The sequence below is a fragment of the Crocodylus siamensis genome, chromosome 3 (assembly GCF_052110815.1).
Source record: "Crocodylus siamensis isolate JL-2025a chromosome 3, ASM5211081v1, whole genome shotgun sequence".
NCBI classification, from domain to species: Eukaryota; Metazoa; Chordata; order Crocodylia; family Crocodylidae; genus Crocodylus; species Crocodylus siamensis.
In genome coordinates this window covers 59,653,378-59,675,510 of record NC_143397.1, presented here as the reverse complement: position 1 = coordinate 59,675,510, position 22,133 = coordinate 59,653,378, and the positions used below count along the sequence as shown (strand labels likewise).

The 22,133-nt window shown below is 43.3% G+C and overlaps 1 protein-coding gene across 4 annotated transcripts in view; it reads right to left on the bottom strand.

The window, feature by feature from the left end:
* Positions 1–22,133, bottom strand: part of CAMK4 (calcium/calmodulin dependent protein kinase IV) — a 338,512-nt gene that overhangs the window by 202,747 nt on the left and 113,632 nt on the right. For all 4 annotated transcript variants that reach the window (XM_090038364.1, XM_090038366.1, XM_090038365.1 and 1 more), the window contains one exon: positions 11,341–11,419. In XM_090038364.1, coding sequence (XP_089894490.1) covers positions 11,341–11,419 — 79 coding nt within the window. The remainder of the gene's footprint in view (positions 1–11,340; positions 11,420–22,133) is intronic.

Sequence of the window (22,133 nt, the reverse complement as noted above, 5' to 3'; positions counted from 1 at the left end):
GCCAGCCAGAAGTAGTTAGGCAATTGGTAGCCAAGCCCTCTCAAGTAATTGGGAGCAATTCAGCCTGCCTGTTACTCTAATTCCTGACATCTAAGTTCAGGAACACAATCCTCAAAAACCTCTCTTTAATACTTCAGGTGCCTTGAGTCCAGGAGCACTTAAGTTTTCAGCAGCAAAGTTTCAGGAATGACTAAAGTTCTGCTTCCACAAACTCCCAGAATTGCTATTGTCTTGTCAGGGCTGAGCAGTTCACTGTGTATGGCATGCCTAAGTGCAATTCAGATCCTCAAAATAGGCTGTCATTCATCTACATCTGCTGGGGGATCAATTCGCCACTAATAGACATGAGCAGAGCACTATGAAGAACACAATGACCATGGTAGCTTTCATTCCAAAAAAGTGTAGGAGGAAGAGATGGTGTTGGCCATAGCCCTCTTTTCTGCACTAGCCTTGTACACATCCAAGATGCAGGGAACATGGATCCAGTGCCTGATAGAGTTCATATCCCCCCTTTCCAGAAAAAAAATGTTCTCACCCCTAGGATACAGGTTCTTCCGGGGTGCTCTGTGGGTACTTGCCACCCATTCTGATGAAATTGTGCCATTTTGCAAGAAAAAAGCAAGACTCCTGACCCTGGGGGAGACAGCAAGAGTCAACATAGCTCTTTAGCTCAATGATCAGGATGCTTAACTGGGAAGAAGGGAGATCCAGGGAGGTCTATTCTATGCTCCAAAGACTCTTTATGCATTCTACATTGAACAGTCACTGGATAAAACACATCCATAGTTCCTGAAACAGGTCCTAAGACCCAGGACTGCCTTTTCCAAGGTGAACGTTGTAATCACTGGGCTACAGAGCAATGCTCCCATTATCTCCTTCTCCTTGGGTCACTGAATCTTTATTTTTTATATGCAAAGTACCATGAATCTTTACTTTTTTATGAAAAGTGCCAATGCTTCAAAAGGAAGAGCAGAGGTTCCCTTCACCACAAAATACCTTGTAGAAAGCAGTTTATGGCTTTCCCTAAGGAGGTGAGAGATGTGGGCATGAAATTTCTCAGGTAGAAGACATAAAACGGACATCCTTTGAGTGCGTTTACTACTGAGTCACTGCTGCAGCCGGGAGGTAGGTGCACACGGGACGCCGTTGTTGGGCATCGTGATTTTTTATTGTATGCGGCCGTGCATGTGCTCAGCTTAGTAGAGAACAATGCAGGTGTGACATAGATAAATGCATTAATGATTGCGAAGCAGTTAGATACTAGGAGAAAGGGGCCTGCAAAAACCTCAGAACATTACCAGATTTTGAGAATAAGACATTAATGTAATGTGATTCAGTTTTCCAGTATGATAATAATATGATTTTGGATTTCTCACTTACGCTGAACTTTAGCAACTAAAACATCCCTATCGGCAATATTTTTTAAAATAGCAAAGCAGTCTCTTAACCAAAGGCGACTCATTAATCTCTTGCACAATTAAACTGAAAGCATATACCTTTTATACTGGCAACATATTTTCCAAAAGAACTATTTGTCATTGTTGTATTCTTGCTGTGATTTACTAAAGAATGGGGAATAGGGGTTTTAGAAGAAAGTATCCATTACAATAAGTACAAAAAAGAGAAAAATGATAAGACATAAGTTAACTACATTGAAGACAGTTACATAGAACAGAGGATTATGAGGGATCCTCGGTAGATACTAAGCCATGTAACCTTTATGAACTCTGTGCCGAACTTTGAATCACCATTTTCTTGAAAAGCTTGCAAACCAAAGCAATTAAAACTCTGTGGGGAATGAAAAAAAGGGAGCTATTTCTTGTTATTTTACTGAAATGCTTCCAGCTGGTTCTCACTGTATTTACATTTTCATATTAGCACCCTTTCGTTTCTTGGAAATGAGCCCAGTTCAGGTTTCAAACATATGCTAGTGAAATAAATACTTACGTATAAAGAAATGATTTCTTTGAAACAGTAATAGTAGTGGTGTTTAAAAAGAAGGGGCAAGAATAATGAAGAGATTCTTTAAATTTATTGGTATGAAAGGGAACTTTCTTTTTAGTAAGCTCTTAGCAACTTCCTCAGAAGGCAGTAAGCTCAGCAAGAAATGAGTGGCATGAAGGTTGGGTGATCATCACCAGCATGCCATCACTTCATACTGTCATCAAGCACTACAGACAGTGACCTGTGGATTTCCCTCATGTCACTAAATTCTTATTGTGCTCTTGAAAGATGTTCAGACCATACAAAGAGAGGAAATTAGATATCACTGTCTTCACGGCTCTTTCCCAAGCAGCTCCCAGTGAGAACTTACAGGTCCTACCACTCCCTCCTACTGTGTTAACTTCCATTCCTGCCTTATTTCTGCTACCAGTTTCCTGTCTTTCTGTTTTGCCTTATGTCTAATAAGAGTCCAATTCAGGACAGACAACCTCGCAACACACTCATGATAAGTTTGCCAACCTAATGTGTTCTGAGTAGTTTGCACTTGGTAATATAGAGAGAGATATATCTCCTACCAGGCTAGATGAAATGCTTGACCAAACAAGAGCAATCCATCCAGGGTTCTAGAGTGGCTAACTGGGTCTTGGGCCATATGCTGCCCCTGTGATTTTCCAACAACTGACTTGCCAACATCAAAGAGTAAATAGCAGTTTCTTATTTTTGGTACTTCTCTCTCCATTTTCTGCATGTAACTCTACTTTTGTCGATGCTGGAAAGAATTTCTGTTTGGCAGTACACAAGGACCTGGCAACCAGGCCTCAAAATCAAATTACTGTTAATAGCAATGGCAAAACAAATAGGTTCATGTGAAAATAATAGCCTCTTGAAAAACTTATCCGATTCTCACAGAGTTGAGGGAAATCTGACTCTCATGTCCTCAAGTAAGAAGCAGATTTTCATGGATCCCCACCCCACCCTTGTAAACAACAAAGAATCCAGTGCAGGCAGAGAACCATCTATTCAGAGCCCCTGTACTTCCAGATTCACTCCTGGGCCTTAGAAGCTGTGCTCACAAGCATTGCACCTCCATTGGATGGAAGTATAACAATACAGTTGGATGGCCAGGGCAGCTGCAACATACTGGGGCAGTGACAACTTCCAACTGCTATCATGCCACTGGTGTGGCTGCATGGCTTCAGAAGTGGGATTTTTTTGCCCCACTTCCCTCGCTGCAAGCTAGCCCCTGGGGTAACTGCCTTGGTCACTGCCTTCCCCCACTTATGCTACTGCCACTGAAGCCATGCCTCCGGGGCTTCTGCAGCCAGTAGTTCACTGAACTCAGCTAACAATTTCAGAATGCAAAATGAAAAAGGGGATTCTAAGAAAATGTTAGAAGATTTCTTGCTGGCTGTCGTTCTGTTACCTGACTCTTTAATGCTGTTAGACCCTTTAGTCTTGGTAGCAAATGAGATCTACCAGTTATGCATTTTTCCTACATTTTTGCAGATAGTGGACAACCCTGCCTTCTGAGTGGTTTTGGAAAAATGGGGGGTAGTACAGGAAACCGTCACTATTTGCGGGTTTGACATTTACGGTTTCATATATTCACGAAAGCTGAACCTGCTTCTTAAATACACTTAAAGGAGCTCCTTGGGAGCTCTGTGCTTGCTCCCGTCAGGCTCCCAACACCAGACTCCCACCGCTGCGCTCCTGCCACTGCATTCCCACCATTGCTGCCGGAACCATGCCCTCCCCCCCCCAGCCACCGGGGGCACTGAGTTTATGAATGCAGATGGTGTTCATGAATGCACCGCCTTATTCATGGATTTCGCCATTTGCGGGGGATACAAAAGCGTATCCCCTGAGAATGGCAAGAATTGCCTGCAGAAGCAGAAGCAACTGGCTGCCCTTTCATACAGAGAGAAGGGAAGCAATCCATACTAAATATGCCCTTTCTACCTGGATGTAATGATGAGGAAAGACCTGGGACACATTGTAAAATAAATATTCAAATAAAATTGGTTCTCAATCATACCTAAATGTTAGAGCTGTGTAAAATAGCACCATTCTGCTTTGACGTTTTGATGGAACAGTGTTTCATTTTGAGTTTTGTTTTGTTTAGAAGGAATGTTCCATTTCATCGAAACTGTTTCGACGTTTCACCCATAGGCTAAAATGGGGAAGCATGAAACTGCCTACAACTTTGTCATTTCTAGCCTGATTTGGATGAAACTTGCCGGGATGGTAGCCCCTTTTGAGGGCATGAAGCCTGCCAGGCTTCAAGGAGATAGGTGCCGGTTTCTGGGAAACTGGACCTCAAGGTGCTGACAAGCAAAACTGTCACTTGCTGGCGGCAGCAACTTCCTGTCATCCAGCAGACAGATCCAGGGGCCTGCACCCCCAGGAGGGATGCAGAGCTGTGCTGGACTCCTCCCAGGGGTGCGGCCCCTAACCTGCCTGCCGGATGACAAGAGGCTGCTGTTGTCACCTGGGACCGGCCCTGGGGGCAGCCTGCACCCAGTGCCAGGAAGATTGGTGCTGCCGCTGGTGCCAGGCGGCAGGAGCAGCCTCCTGTGATCCAGCAGGCAGATCAGGGACCTGCACCTCCCAGGGTTGTGGGTGGGCCCCCAATCTGCCTGCTGGATCACAGGAGGCTGCTGCTGCTGGCTGGGGCCAGTGGGAGTTACCAAGCTTCCCAGTGCTGGGTGCGGGCTGCACCCAGTGCTGGTCCCAGGGGGCAGGAGCAGCCTCCTGTAATCTGGAAGGTAGATTGGGGGCCCACACCCCTGGGAGGGCTGCAGGGGCTGTGCCAGACTCCTCCCAGGGGTGCAGCCCCCTGATCTGCCTGCCACATCACAGAAGGCTGCTCCTGCCACCTGGGACCAAGGGCAGCACCAGTCTTCCTGGCGCTGGGTGCAGGCTGCTCCCAGCAGTGGTTTCAAGCAGGAGGAGCAGCCTCCTGTGATCTGGCAGGCAGATTGGGGGCCCCCTGCCACCCTGGGAGAAGTCTGGGAGAGCCCTGCAGCCCTCCCAGGGATGCAGGCCCCCGATCTGCCTGCCTGATCACAGGAGGCTGCTCCTGCCACTTGGGACCGGCACTGGGTGCAGCCCACACCCAGTGCCAGGAAGACAGGTGCTGCTGTCCATCCCAGGTGGCATGAGTAGCCTCCTGTGATCTGGCAGGCAAATTGGGGGCCCGCACTCCTGGGAGGGCTGTGGGTCTCTGCTAGACTTCTTCAGGGGGTGTGGGTAGGCCTGATCTGTCTGCCAGATCACAGGAGGTTGCTGCTGCTGGCTAGGACTGGCGCTGGGTGTAACTCACACCCAGTGCTGGGAAGACTGGTGCTGCCACTGGCCCCAGCCGGCAGCAACAGCATGCTGTCATCCATACACAGATCCCGGGGCTGCGCCAAAATCCTCCCAGGCAGCACAGCCCCCGGATCTGTGCAGGATGACAGGAGGCTGCTGCTGCTGGCTGGGACTGGTGCTGAAGCAAAGCCTGGCTTCGAAACTTGAAATGTTTCAAAACTTTTGAAATTTCGCACAGCCCTACTAAACGTATGTATAATGTGTTTCCTTCTCATGAGTTTAATCACCTGTTGGTATTACGAAGCTAGTAAGAACATTTAGTTCAACAAGACATTACAAAGTGTACTGTAGGTCAAACTTCCTAAACTGTAGAGTAACAATTTTAATTTCATATTTTCTTCCTTTCACCAATTTACTAATTTTTATACTTTGAAAGTTAATATGTTAACTTGAAACTAAAGTTACTACGTTGCCTATAAATTAAATGTGGTGTAACCCTCCCCCCTTCCATAATACATCTTTATTCTTGATTTAATATCTTAACCCTAGGGATGACTTATTCATGAAGTGAATAGAAGTTCAACCTAAGTGGTAACAGTTTAAAAATACTATTCTGCATTAAGTGATTTTACCTGGCATCTGCATTACAATGTGATCTAATACAATACAATATATTGTAATGCAGATGCCACGTAAAATCACTTAATGCAGAACAGTACAATATCTTTCAGTAGTAATGTGAGATTTTTTCCTATTATGAAGGATGATCTAGCAATACAGACAAAAATCTTTTCACTTTCCAGTGAACACAATGCCACTTTTCAAAACTTTTTGTAGTAGAAATTTCTACTTTTTAGTAAATGTGTCTAACTGTATAGATCATAAATGCAACTAAGTAAATCATTTTATTTCACCACAAATATTAATTTAATTGGCTAATTCTTTTTGCATGTATTTATATTCAGTGCACTTTACTGCACTTTTGTATAAACTGTAGTCCTGATGGAATTGAAATTCATTTGAAAACTGATTTCCTTAGAAACAATGGATGGAAATATTCAAATTAGATTAGTTTCATTTAAAAGATGAAACAAGATTTGAACAATGACAGAGGATTACATGGATATCTCAAAACTAATACCTCAAGAATAATAAAACAATCTAGGAATTTAATAGGTAGCATTACCAGTAAAAAGATTATATTAAAAAGTTGCTATTTGCTAAGAATTACAACAATACTATTAAGGGAGTCCTGTTCTCTCTGAATTTAGTGGCAAAACTCACTGCCAGATTTTTCCCCACTGTAGTGGAAGGGATGGGAGGTTGGGGGAGGGGGGGAACAATGGGCCAGCAGGCTCGAGGGAGGCAGATGGATTAAACCCTCCTGCCTCTCTTCTCCCACCTACACAAGACTCCAGCCCAGGTCTGCCTGGCTTTCCCCTCTGCTGGCTGCTCTCACGGCAGGGAGGTGTAGCCAAAGCCAGCTCAGTCAGTAGCCTGGCACTGCCCAGTCCAGCTCTGGCCATGCTCCTGCTGTGTAAGTGGCCAGCAGTGGAGAAAGCCAGGCAGACTGTGGCTGGGGTCCCTGTACCACCGGGAGAGAGGGGAGACAGGGAGTTGGCCAGAGGTGGTGGAATCTGCATCCTTGGAGGTTTTTAGGCCTAGCTTGACAAAACCCTGGCTGGGATGATGTGGCTGGGTAAGGTCCTGCTTTGAGCAGGGGTTTGGACTAGATGACCCCTTTAGGTCCCTTCCAACCCTAATTTTCTATGAGTCTATGATCTTCACAACATCCTTCTACAGCAGGAAAGATGTTCACAGTTGAAGATCCTATAATTAAGACCAACATTGTTCAACTACCTACTATACTTGGATGCCTCATTGACTGGGCAGCTTACTTGAGACCTCTGTGTAGGTGTCCCAAGATTTTCAGAATACTTAGCATTATTTAAGGGTATTATAAGTTTAGTTGAATGAACTGTGAAGATATTAACAAGTTATTCCTTCAAACAGTCCTGGGAGTTAAGTGAATAAATAGCATCACCCCATTTGACAGATGGCAGAAGTCAGAGAAAAACGTTATGGCTCAGATCCAGACTGGCAAGCTAAGAGCCCAAAATGGAGTTAAGAAGAATTTTATCATCTAAATTGAAAAAAACAAACCCATCCCCTGTAAATCGATACAGCCCTGCAGCTACAAAATCCCTGTAGGTACATAAAATTAAACTTCCATAAATACACTGAGAGGTCCTAGTTCAGGCAATTGGTGCCTGATTCCCCCTTTAACTCTACTGTGATCCACAGTAGAGTTAGGGAAGCACTAAACTCTGCCTACATTCCCAGAAGGGTTAAGCCATCAGCTTCTACAACATCTGGTGACAATGAGTTCCACACTTTAATTACATGCTGTGTGAAAACTCTTAATTTTTGCTAGTTTTAGACTGAGATAGGACATTTGATGGTAGCAACAGTGGACAGGCCAGGAACAAAGCCAATGATACAAGCAGTGGGCCAAGTGGTAGTGGAGCAAATGGTGATAGGCCAAGTGGTCACAGGGTGATTGGGGTTGTGTTGGCATAGGCCATGTTCAGCTCCCTGCTGCCAATGAGTATGCCCAGTGGAGCCCTGAAGCCCTGGATGATGCAGAAGACCCTGCCTCCTGCTAGCCACACTTTTGAATGTCCTAGTCTTCCAGGAGCTCTGTGGGCTACAAGGAATAGCTTTGTGTGCTGGATTTGGCCTGCACACCATATGTTTGATACTCTTGGCATAGAGGAATATAAGAGTAACCGGGCCAAAAGGAAAGCAAGCAAGAGGAAGTGTAACCCTAGGAGGAGGGAGTCATGGCTCCTTGCTATTGGGGTTATTTCTCTGTTTCTTGGCCAGTGACTGTCTAATATAAAACATATAACCAATCCTGGCAGCTGAGACTATAACTCAGGATCCCTTTGTCACTACAGACACATTTCCCTACTGCTTGTTCTCCTTCTGGTCCTATTATTTTTGTATCCTTGGATGCAGTTAGAAACATAGGAACATAGGGCTGGTAAGGCTTCTTTGCCCCTTAATTCCAGTCTCTTACATTGTAAGGCAATCATTTATGCCAGGAATTCCCTAAACTGTCACTTCAAGCCCTCATACACAACCATCAGGCACAATACTAAGTACCCCAACATCACACTAACACAGTATAATTAAAAACAGGGCAGATGAGGGCAATGCCAATGTCCTGTCACTGTAATGACAGCAGTGTAGTAGTTGAATATGCTCATAAGATCCAAGAAAAATAACTGTTTCCCCAGGACAACACCCGCATATCCCCCCAGTCTGTGCCAATCTGACCCAAGAGAAAAATTTCTTCCTGCACCCAAATTTGGTAATCAGTATGATCCAGAGTAGAAGAGCCAGACCCTCTAAAGAAACCTTATGCACCATCCCTCATAGGATGAGGAGATGGCTCTGTATCCTGAATGGAGATAAGCATCTGGGTCAGGGATAGACATTCAAAAAACCTCAGCTTGAATTGATTCATTCTTTTCAGGTGAGTTTAACCTGGCTAGGCTAAATCAGTTTGTAGCTGCATAGACATCCCAGACATGGAGGCACATGCCTCCCGTGGCTCAGGCTAGAAGCCAGGGGGCACTACAGCAGCCCTCCCTTTCCTTCCATAATGCTGAGCTGAGGGGGTGTGGCCAGGCCCTGGCAGGACACTCAGATTATGGAGGGGTTCCACTCCCCTTCTGACCAGCCCAGCAAGGAATTGATAACACAGTGTTTATCACTCCTAACTCAGTGCTTAATCCCATCATTAACAAAACAACAGAGGGACATGACCAACTATCTGTTGATTCTGCCTTTGTCCCATGTGCCACAGCATGGACTGTAGCAAGTATGTGGTCTGCTAGCTAATGCTAAGAGGTGTCTGTGTAAGGAAGAAGGGACAAGGGATCCCTGCTTAGCAGCGAGTGGTGAGGGAGATGGGGGAAGCAGCCTGCAGTCTCTGCCAAAGCTCCAGCCAGCGAGCAGGGGGGAGGGGCCAGCCCAGCTCTCTGGAGCAGAGAGCCCTGCCCAGCCCAGAGAGCATGCCAAGATGCTGGGGGAGTCTGGTTTAACTTAAACCAGCAAGGGGTCTGGGATGGACATTGCATAAACTGATTTGACCCAAATCAGTTAAGTATGATACTACACTCAAGCAGGTTTTATTTCAAACCGGTTTCAGCTATTTTCATACTGGTTTATGTGCACTGAACATCTGTTCTGTTACAGGTTTAAACCACTGTCTGATCACTTAAACTGGTGTATGTGTAATGTCTGTCTCTAGCCCTAATCTGCATCCCTGAACTGAGGGCCTAAGCTTCAAGATGAATACTACATAAGCACCCCTGTTTTCTATTAGTAAGTTCTAGGTATGTCCTTGCTTAGTGCTAAAGGGCTGTGAATTGCTTTTTGAAGGGCCTAGTGTACTCGTTCATTGTACAGAGACCCTAGCTGCCTAAACTCCCGGGGTAAGGCACTTATTTTTAGGCATGCTGAAGCCTAAACTGGAGGTGCCTACAAAACTAAGCTGGATGTGGCCCTAAGCAAATAGATCCATGGAATACAGGAATCAGTGGAAGAGCCAGGAATGGAACTGAGGATCACCTGGCTCTCAATCCCAGGTACAGTCTATCAGATTATATTACTGGCGATGCTAAACATTCACCACCTGTTCTTAGTTACAGGATCGTGTCTTTAAACTCTATTAATAACATTGAAAATTCCCTCCGTTACATAAGCTTGACTTAAGTGCTAACCATAATATTCAGATAATCAAGGCTGCACTGTAATCTAGCCATCACTGCTGTGCACAGATTTATGTAATCATACTCTTCAATTCACCCTTTTGTTATTTCTTCCTCAAATATTACCTTTAAAAATAATTCAACACTGAGTACCTGGTACAATATGCAAATCTGAGCCTACTACTAGTCACAAGTAGATGGTACATAATATTAACCTGCCTCTTGACAAAATGATACTAAAAAACCATACAATTTTTCTTCATGAATTTCAAAGTAAAAATCATATACAACTTAAATAAAGAATTATTTATTTAAAAAATGTTAAGGGACTGTTTGAGTTTAAGGAATTGCACTGTTAGAAATCAAAACCCAAGTTTTCTCTTTTCTACAGGACAGGCAGAAGCAATGCTAGCTCTTCCCATACTACCTTTAGTCCCCTGCCAATGTGCCAAATAAATATTTAGAAGAAGCACCACTAGTTAGATATCTATGCCAGCTTAATCTCTGGCTCATTTTCAAATATGGTAAATTAGTGCCTACTTTTTATGGGTTGTGGACCTGTCCATTATATTTTGCACTGATACATCACTTAATTTAGACATCTTTACACCCATGCAACTGCCACACATACACTCATGAACTTTATGGAAGAATATTAATAAAAGTAATTAATAAATAGTGCTCATGTCCATGCACTCCTATTAGCCAGTCTTCCTTCAGCTTTTTCTTTTTCTCTAGTCAAGAATTTCTTTGTCCTTCTCTTGGCCTCACACCATTTTCTTCCTTTCTTTGAGCTCCGAATAGTCTCCCTTTTGTAAGCCCTGCCCATACTTTTCATGATCCACTTCACAACAGGCTTACAGGCACCTCATAGAAGTATTCCATGCAGAGATATGTGAATAATTGTCTTTTTTAGTTCATTTGCTGTCCTTAAAAAAAAAGCAGGGCAGATGAGCTGTTTTGTTTCAGTTAAACTTTTTTAAAAGTTTTTTTTAGTAAAACAGGAGTAAATCCCTAAAAGAAAAATCAAAACACTTTATCTCAAAATACCGAAATTAAAAGATTTCTGAAAGAGATGGCACGCATGAAGCTTTTTTTCTTTACAGAACAATTTGTCAAAAATTGACACAAATTCCTAAAATATTTTGATAGATCTAAATTTGCATTTTTCAGCAAAAAATTCCAAAACATTTTACCCAGCTGCAACTCACTGCTCCCCCACCCTGATTTTGGTTAACTGACGCCTCCCACAATCATTGAAGAACTAATTTAGTTTGTCAAAAAAAAGTACAAAATACAAACTTACAGTTTTCTTCAACATTTTGACAGCATAGGGCTTCTGGGTTCCTTTCTGCCTGCATCTGTAAACAATGGATGTAGCACCCCTAAATGAAAGAGAAAGATTGGTTTCAGATTCAAGCCTACTGAATATATCAGTGAACAATCTTGTCTAGTTAGATCACTCATGGATAACTCCTAATGGGCCAAGTCCCAGTGCTGCTAAAGCAGCTACTGCAAAAGAGCACCTATAGGGCTTCCTGACAGCACACTGCTGGGTGGGCTATCAGGGACCTAGCCACTCTCCCTCTACTTTCGGTTGGGAGGAGGTGCAGTGGAGGACCAGGGGATACTAGCAGTTGTAGAGGCCCTGATTGGGCCACATATAATTGAACAGGTATTATACATGGTGCTAGAAAACTGAAGCTGCTACTTAAAGAGCGAACAGTTTGTGGTGAACTCACTAGGGTTTTTCTACTACAAACTGCTTGAATGCTGTGTGTATGCTTTTTTGTGCCAGGAAAAAAGCATTTTTCCCCAACACAAATGTATTGATTATTCATGGCCTTACTTGAACACAGCAGGTCAGAACTGCAATAATTTGCTCAGATTAAGTAACGTTTCTAGCCAAAAAGGAGCTGTATTGTATTCTATAGTCAAACACAGAAAAGATCTTTGACACCCCTGTCAGTGCATTCAGATAATTTTTTATTCCATTACTTTTGTTATATGGCTTTGAATTTCCCAGTGCCCCCAAATTTTAGAAGGAGAAGTAGCTAAATGCTGATCACCAATACAGGCAACCCCCGGTTAGTGCTCTTAATTGGTTCCTGAAAAACCAAGCATTAAGTGAAATGAGCGTTAAGCGAAACCAAAAGTATTTGACAACCCAAGATGGTGACCGCAATTGTTTTAATGACCCAAGATGGTGACTGCGAGCATTATAGCGAAACTCACTGAGTGCTAAGTGAAATCAAGTACAGGCATACCTCGTTTTATTGCGCTTCGCTTTACTGTGCTTCACAGATATTGTGTTTTTTACAAATTGAAGGTTTGTGGCAAACTTGCGTCGAGCAAGTCTATCGGCGCCATTTTTCCAACAGATTTGCTCACTTCGTGTCTCTGTGTCACATTTTGGTAATTCTCGCAATATTTCAAACTTTTTCATTATTATTATATTTGTTATGGTGATCTGTGATCAGTGATCTTTGATGTTACTATTGAAAGAAGTTCTACTGTGGGTAAAATGCTATCAAACAGCATCGCATGCTACAGAGAAATCTTTCGTGAAAGGAACAGTCAATCGATGCGGCAAACTGCATTGTTGTCTTATTTTAAGAAATTGCTACAGCCACCCCAACCTTCAGCAACCACCACCCTGATCAGTCAGCAACCATCAACATCGAGGCAAGACCCTCCACCAGCAAAAAGATTACGACTCGCTGAAGGCTCAGATGATGGTTAGCATTTTTTAGCAATAAAGTATTTTTTTAATTAAGGTATGTACATTGGTTTTTTAGACATAATGCTATTGCACACTTAATAGACTACAGTATAGTGTAAACATAACTTTTATATGCACTGGGAAACCAAAAAATTTGTGTGACTTGCTTTATTGCGATATTTGCTTTATTGTGGTGGTCTAGAACCAAACCCGCAATATCTCCGAGGTATGCCTGTACCAATTTAAAATGAGCATTACAGCAAAATAGCACTAAGCAAAACAGTGTTAAGCAGGGGTTGTCTGTATTATTTTCCTGGCATTTTTGCTCTAACTGGAGACAGGTTGGACTTGAAATTTAACAAGGAAGTCTTGGTCTCATGACATTTTCATTACAAAGTTTAAAGACTCAATAGTTTTGATAGGTTCATAAAAGTTAAAGCAAGAAAAATCCATTGTGATCCTCCTGCATAACACATACTGTTCAATTATACTAGTAATTCCTGCAGTGAAGGGACTTTGTCACTACGTAAGTGAACACCATTGAATTCAACATCTTATTCTTGAATTAGAAGATACACTCTACAAAGGCTCATGCACAGGAAGAGGTCAGTTCAGATAAGCTATAAATAGAGACACTGAATCTTAAAAGATATGCCCATATCAAGATTCTATACAAATGGAGAATATTTTATTTCTTCTGCATGCTAAAGTGATTTATTTGTCCTTTATGATTACATAGTGTATTGATAAACATGGGAAAGTACCTAAAGCTTAAAAAAAATTCAGAATCATTAAATGAATTTAATGACCATTTCTCACTAAGCAACTGTAATGACTCTTATTTAAAAAGCAGAAAAAAATATATAAGGATACATTATTATGACGCACACACTGCACACGCACACACTTACTGCACAGTAAACCTCACTAACCATGAGTAAATTTACTACCTTCAAATGCAAGAATCAAATGTACTTGTGATTACTTACTGTGCCGTAGTGCTCATGCAGATGTCTGAGTAGGAGCAAATCTGCTCCCAGGCAGCTGGCTACCAGAAGGTGGAAGATTGCTTCCTGCTCCCAGAAGCTGCCTGCTGCCTGGGCAGGCTCTGCCACCAGAGCCTGGGTAGTGGACTATGTCCCCCTGCCCGGATGGCAGGAAGCTCCAAGCCCACCGCTCCAAGATCATGATTGAGGAGTGGGGGCCGAGAGGTCTTTATCCTCCAGTCTCTGTTTGCCATTGTGATTGGGGAGTGTGGGGCTGGGAGATCCTTATTTCCCAGCACCAGCTCTGCAACCATGGGGCCAGTGCTGGGCAATACCTATCTAGATCTCCCAGCACTGGCCCCGTGGTCACAGAGTTGGTGCTGGGAGCTCCCTGCTGGTGGGGGCTGGGAGCCTGTTCCCTGCCCAGTTCCATGATTGCAGAGCTGGATGAGGAACAGGCTGGGGATTGCAGAGCTGAGCAGGGTACAGGCACTCCAGTACCTGCCCTGCTATTGCGAAGCAGGGGCTGGGAATTATCCCAGTTAGAGGCAGGTCCTAGCCCTGTGCCCAGATCAGATGATTGAGGCACAGGGTTTGAAAAGATCTGCAGGAATGGGGTAGGCCCCAGCCCCCTGCCCCAATTCACCCATGGGGCTGCTGGCAGAGAGCTAACTGTTAGGTGCCCACTGGTGGATGAAGGCAGAGAGCTGAGACCTGCCCCTCCCCTGCAGCTCTTTCCAAGTCCCCTGCCCCTGACTGGACAGCCATGGCCAGGAGTTTCCTGCTGCCAGGGCAGGGGGACATTGTCCCCCTGCCTTGGCAGTCCTCAGGGGCAGGGTGTGATGTCCCATCTCTGGCCAGAAGACAGGTGTCTCCTGGCTGGGTGCTTCCTGCCAGCCCCTGGGCTAGCACCTAGGGGAGCCTAGAGCTACCTGTGGTGGTGGCAGGAGCCCATTGCAGGGCCCCAGGAAGCAGAAGAAATTTGCTGCCATTAGTAGCAAATCTGCTCCGGCTTCCCTGCATGTGTAGATACCTCCCCGGGAGCATTTATTCATGAGTATTTTACTCATGTGAGTAAACTGCTACTGCATCAATTGCCTGTGTAGGCACACCCACTGTGTCCTGTAGAGTCCTAATCTGAAGGCTATGTTTTCTCCTAAGCGATGATATGTCAGACAGCTGAAAGTTCTGTTCTGCCAGAAAGAAAAGGACTAACTAGCAAATCCTTTACCCTCTGCTTCAGATATAAGCATCAGAAATGTGAGCAAAGGCAGGTTCTGGAATTAACCTGATAGACATAGGGGAGGTCAAATGTTAATTGCTAGCAGAACAAAAGCCTACCCCTTCCTAATTTAGTGATGATAATGAAAAAAGGCCTTCCTTTCCTTTGTTGTTGATTTCTTTTAAATTAAATGCACTCTCTCTGAATTCATCCTTATTGCTTTAAATGTACAGAATGTAGAGAGAAGTTTAGAAAAAATGAAGAAGCATGGTGTGGGAGATGGATGCTTATTTTCATGAGCACTTTAGTACCCTATGCAGTCCTCCAATCACATGCAAGAAGTAAACTTGCTTTATTTATTTTGGCTTTCTGCAGCAGGGCAGTCATGGATAAATTAGCCTGCTGCTGAACCAGCAGATGCAACTTTCCTGAATCTGTATGGTTTGGAAAGCCTTGGATGCCTTTTGCATAATTAGACTCTCAGTCAACACAAAGTGGTGGAAAACTGAAGTGGTGGAGAAGCTCACTTGTGCCTGTATAGTTCTGAGATGGTGTAATCATTATAAGTTCTGCCCCATCCTGAATTTTTCAGGGGGAAAATTCAGTTATGAGTGGAAATTTAAAAAAAAAGAGATTATTGGGAATTTTTTGACTAAGCATTTTTTTTGTCAGAAGAAAAGCCATTTGTAGAAACTGAAACTTTTTGCAGGAGTGTATTTGTCCATTTTGGCAAGCATAGAAAGTACAGTAAAAATGAGAGTGTGTGTGACAGGATCAGAGAAAGAGACTCTCTATAATCCACTGGCTAAGACACCCATTTGAAATGTGGCAGATGCAAGTCCAAGTCTCCATGCCAATTAATATTTTTAAATTTATACAAAGTAGAACAGTTAACTGAAAAGACTGAGACTGAAAAGAACCTCATACAAAAAATACTCAAAAGGATGCTTAGCTAAGATATGACTGAAGTATCAGTCCACGTCTGGACTTGAACCTGGGTCTTCCCTCTACCCAATTGAATATCCTACCCATTGGGCTAACCTGAGCTAGATAAGTGCTCATTGCCCTCTCTTCTGGCTTTGAAAAGTTTTGGTTTACTCCAGTGAGGAACAGAAACAATTTGGCAATCTCAGATGATTTCATGGGCTGCTCAGCTCTAATGTCTTTATAGTTAGAAAATATTTTTTTGTTCACAGACTGGGTTTAGAAGAACTCACAGCTTTGTGTTTTTCTTTCAAAACTCTTACCTTAGAGTCATAGAAACTGACTGAATTCCAACCACAACTTAACTGAAGTTCTTGGAACAATGTAAAGAGGATGTGTAAGAGAAAATGCAGGCAATTTGGCAACGTAAAAAGAGAGGGTGAGAATTTCTACTTTGTGGAAAATACCAGCAATTTCTTGTAGCATGCTATATAGCTGCCAGGAAAGCAGGTTAATGTTTCTAAGCAAGATTTATTTTAAGAAGACCAAATACGTACTATAAAAATAAGTGTGTGTGGGGGGGGTTTCTATAAATTAAATCTTACTTCACTAAACACAGGACTTTCTACAGAAATAGCCAACTTTTGAACAAGTACAAAAGCCTAAAAATATTATATTACTCTTACCTAATGCCACTCAATCATAAATGACATCTAAATAAAACACTTGCTCTTATACAATACATTGATTGCATTAAGAACAAGGACAACTTGTGGGAAGCATCATTACTTGCTCAGGATGAATATGGATAGGTAGTTAGAAAATGGGTTCTCAGATCTACTACTGAGATATATTTTACTGCAATTGTAATATTTTTGACAAATAGCGAAATTTAATATTCAGATGTCAGTCTAAAAGATTTTGCTCTTTTTTTGAACTGCAACATAAATGTTAGAAATCATATCAGAGGGAAAATTAGATCATTGATTCTTTGCATATGTGCTATAATATGTTGCAGTTTTATTTGAAATAGTTCTTGCCTGCTAGCCATGTGGAGATCAGGACCCATTCAAATCTTGGCAGGACAGGTCTTGGGATGGACAGGTCCCAATCTCCATGGGTGCCTATATACGTGCAGAGAAGCTGCTTTGATGTGCTGCAGTTACAATGCATCAGAGCAGATTCGATTAATTGATTAATCAAGTCTGCTAGAGTGTGGTAATTACCACATTCCAGCAGACTTCAGCATCATGTGTATCAGCTGAAAAATGGTGCTGAAAAATGGTGTCAGGGGAACTTTAACTAAAGCTCATTGAACAAGCTTTAATTAAAGCACCCCCACCACAATTTTTCAGCACAGGGATTTTCATTATTAGGAAATAAATTACTCTGTGGTACATACCCACTTGGGGGTTAAATATGGCTTCTTTTCATAAAATCATAGAAAAATAGGGCTGGAGACTAAGGAGGCAGAATATGGACTAGAGTATATTTCAGATTGTAGTACCTGACAGCAACAAATGTTACTTCACTCATTCTATTTCTGATTCAGCAAATTAGCTTCTAATTAGGGCTCAAAGTAAGAATGCTGGTAATGGAAAACTGAGCTGGGAGGTAAAGCACTGGTGCTATACAGTACTATAAGAGCAAGTGCTCCAGAACAGGCAGTTCTGTGCCCTTTTTCTCCTTTCCTTAACTCCTTTTAAATAACTCAGCCAAATTATGCATACAAATATCTAAATTTCTCCAATAATGCGTGAACTTCTATATGGTAGTAAACAGTTTTTTTTCCCATCAAGTCTGAAAAACTTAAGCAAGCTGCTGCAACCTTGTCCTTTGGGACAAGTCTCAATGAGGAGCTCTCACATAGCAGGAAACTAGTAAACTATGATTCAACTACATGACTGGGGGGAGGGGGGTTCCTTTAAATGATTCCCCAATTCTCTGGCAGAATCAATAATTTCTTTATTCATGTTCTCACATTTCACCAAAATGGGCAATAGTGTGGACGTGCATGTGGAGATGCATGTGGACGTGGGTCCACTGAAGTCAATGGCAAAACTCCTACTGATTTAAATGGAGCCAGGATTTCATCCTCAGTAGGGAACTTTAGAAATACTGAATCAAATTTTCAAAGCCAGTTACTTAAACTGCATGCACAAACTGCATCAGTATAGGGATCAAAGCCAAAAAATAGTGAGTGGATGTGCTTACAATTGGACATCGCAGATGAGCACTTTTTGCCTATTTAACATAAGTGCAGCTATGTGCAGTACAACCACCTACCATACAACCATAGTTTGACTATGACTATGAAGTCTATAGTATAAAGAACTGGAGCAGTTAATACTAGTTTTAACACTGTCTCTGCTCAGTCAAGTACCTTTTATCTCACAAGCTGCAGCTTCTTTTTTCAAGGTAAATTACTGGAAAATAATGGTAATATTTTCATAATTTATTCAATCTGGAAGGAGCAGAGTGTGCACGAGGGAATAAAACTAAGCAATAAGAATCTGGAAGAGCTTCTAAAGGACTTGGCAAGATCTTTCTGTCTGGCCCATTTAAGATTAGTTGGTCTTTTTTTCTCATTTGACACATTCTTACATTAAACAGGATGTTGTTCCAGTAAGTATCCTGAAAAGCCTGTATCTGTGAGTCAACACCACCTCTTACTGTTCCTCATGCTATTCCCAAAGGGCTTAAGGAGAGCAGGATCTGCAGCATGACAACAAAGGGGAGGATAAGCAACAAACAAAATTGTTCAGTTATTGAGTACTAAACTTGTTTTCTTTTTCTTCTCCCTTTTTTCTGGCAGAAGTTTGCTTTAGCAACAATCAGTGCTCTGAAGGAAGACTATCCTTTTAAAATCAGACCAGGCAATTTAAGGGGTACTTAGGGTTTTACTAAAACAAATGTCAAAAAGTACTCTTTACTAGTCGGTTTTGCCACACTGGGTCTGACACTGAAAATATCAGTGTCTGGGCTTACCTGTAACATTTGGAGTACCCCCACTGTGGGGAACAGTAAAGCAAAGAACTTTTGTGTTTTCAGGATTAGGGTACAGAGCCGTGGGATTGTTATAAATTCATTTGATTGTTGCTTAACCCTCCAACATGGCCTGTGGATTCCAGGCACAACATGAAAGATTTAGCTTTATTATGTGATGGACTGTTAAAAGTTCAGCTTTTTATTCAGGTTGGGATATCAATTTCTAAACCTGAAAGGTAGTGGATACTCAAACATGGCAGCACAGACAGATTAAAATAATACCTTTCAAACAAACACAGGAAAAAAGAGTGTTTTATATTCTTTCAGGGTGGTGAATTATATACTTCCATCTTCTCATTTTATGAATCTGACTTATTTTATAAAGCCACTGTGATTTTGGAATGAAAAATTCACAGTTAAAATGACTGATTCATACAACACTCCAGCATTTCTTTTACTTGTAATGTATTTCAAGTAGCCAAACACTTAACCTGACCTATTAAACCTCTTCTGTAACTATAACTTGAAAGGAGACACTGCCATAGTCAGCTGCAGTTATACTGAAATTATTTTTATTTTCTTATAGATGGAATACAAAAAAGCAAGTGAAAGCACCTAGCTCACTCTTGGGGTGATATATATTAGAGTAGAAACTATTTTCATACAGTATATCCTTGTTTAATATATCCCAATAAATATATTACATGCGCAAGACAAAAACTACAATTTTTTCATAGATTTTTCATAGAGTTCAGCCCCCTACCCCAGGGGCAGGAAGTCAGCAGGGATCACAGGATCCCAGCAAGATAAGCATCCATATGTGTCTTGAAGGCGTTCAAAGTAGGTGCTTGAATCGTCTCTCACGGCAGTCTATTCCAAACCTTGGGGGCTTGGACAGTGAAGAAGTTCTTTCCTATGTCCAGTCTGAATCGGTCATGGCGGAGTTTGTGATGGTTTGATCTTGTCATCCCTTGGGGCGCTCTGGTGAACAGACGTTCCCCCAGATTTTGATGAGCACCCCTGATAAACTTACAGGTGGCCACCAGATCACCCCTGAGCCTGCGCTTTTCCAGGCTGAAGAGTCCCATGGCTTTCAGCCTCTCATTATCAGGTCTGTTTTCCTGACCTCTGATCATGTGTGTGGATCTCCTCTGCACTCTCTCAAGCTTCTCCACATCCATTTTCAATTGCGGAGCCCAAAACTGGATGCAGTACTCCAGCTCTGGCCTCACCAAGGCTGAGTACAACGGGAGAATGACGTCCTGGGATTTGCTTGAGAAACACCTATGGATGCAAGCCAGCGTTTTGCTTGCTTTATTAGCTGCAGCATCACACTGAAGGCTCATGTTCATCTTGTGGTCAGTCATGACCCCCAAGTCGCTTTCATCTGTAGTGCTAACCAGCGTAGCACTGCCAAGCCTATAAGCATGCTGCAGGTTTTTCCTCCCAAAGTGGAGAACCTTGCATTTATTGGTGTTGAACACCATCAGGTTCTCATCTGCCTATTTCATGAGCCTGTCAAAATCTGCCCAGATCACCCTCCTGTCCTCAGGTGTGGATGCTTTATCCCAGAGTTTGGCATCATCAGCAAACTTCGCTAGTCCACTTCTGACACCAATGTCCACATCATTGATGAAGATGTTAAATGGTATAGGCCTTAGGACACAGCCTTGAGGGACCCTACTGGAGACCGCACACCAAGACGATTGGCTCCCGTTGACCACCACCCTCTGGGTCCTACCGCGGAACCAATTCTGCAGCCAGTGGATTGTGGTGAGGTCTAAGCCGCAGTTAGCCAGTTTAGCCAAGAGGTGATCATGGGATACCATATGGAAGGCTTTTTTAAAGTCAAGATATACAACGTCAATCTCTTCCCCCTTGTCCAGGAGATAAGTCACCTGGTCATAAAAGGAAATGAGTTCGGTCAAGCAAGACCTACCCGCAACAAACCCATGCTGGATATTCCTAGGATATTGCCTTCAGCTAGTCTGTTAAAGATGGCCTCTGTGATAATCTTTTCCGAGACCTTCCCCGGGATAGAAGTCAGGCTGATGGGCCTGTAGTTTGCCGGATCCACTTTCCTCCCTTTCTTGAAGATCGGCACCACATTGGCCTTCTTTCAGTCTTCAGGCACTACACCAGAGCACCAGGAGGTCTCAAAGAGACTGTGCCAGAGGCTGGGCTATGATGCTCACCAGTTCCTTGAGTACCCTTGGGTGTAGATTGTCAGGGCCAGCTGACTTGAAGGTATCCAACCTCTCAAGGTGCTGATATCTTCACGAGGTCAGCAATGATGGAGGGCAGGGGATCTCCCTCACCCAGACCTCCTTGTCCCGTAGCGGGCATGGGAGTCCCATGGGACTGATGAAAGACTGACGCAAAGTACTCATTTAATAAGTTGGCTTTTTTCTGGGCATCAGTTGTCAGTTGCCCCATCTGGTTCAGCAAGGGTCCAACGTTGCCCTTGCTTTTCCTCCGGCTCCCCACATATCTGAAAAAAGGACTTTTTAGTGTCCTTGATGCTCAAAGCTAGTTGGAGTTCAGTTGCAGTCTTGGCTTTCCCAGTTTGCTCCCTGCAGGACTGGACCAGTGCAGAATATTCCTCCTTGGAGGTGAATGCCATCCTCCATCCTTTGTAGGCCTTTCTTTTTAGCCTCAGGAAGTCTGCTAGATCCCTGGAGAGCCAGGGGGGCTGCTGTGCCCTTCTGCTGCCTTTCCTCCGAGATGGACTCGAACTGGCTTGTGCATTGAGGATCGCTCCCTTGAGGAGCAACCACTCTTCCTGGACTCCCCTCCCCCTGGGGTTGTGGTCCCTTAGGGCCTGACTGACAAGCCTCCTGAGCTTGTCAAAGTCAGCTTTCCTGAAGTCAAGGTCTTCAGTGTTGCTGACTGACTTTCCAGCTTTACTGCGGATGGTGAAGGTGATCAGCTCGTGGTCACTGTCACCCAGCTTCCCATCAATCATTAGGTCACTGACTAGGTCATCCCCAGTAGCCAGTACCAGGTTGAGCAGCACTGTACCTCTCATTGGCTTGTAGACTTCTTGAGTCAGGTAGAGGTCATCCACGCGATGACCTCTATGAGGCAATGTTGGGCAATGTTGCCCTTGCTTTTCCTCCGGCTCCCCACATATCTAAAAAAGGACTTTTTATTGTCCTTGGTATTTGTAGCTAGTTGGAGTTCCATCTCAGCCTTGGCTTTCCTGGTTTGTTCTCTGCAGGTCTAGGCCAGAACAGAATATTCTTCCTCGGTGGTGG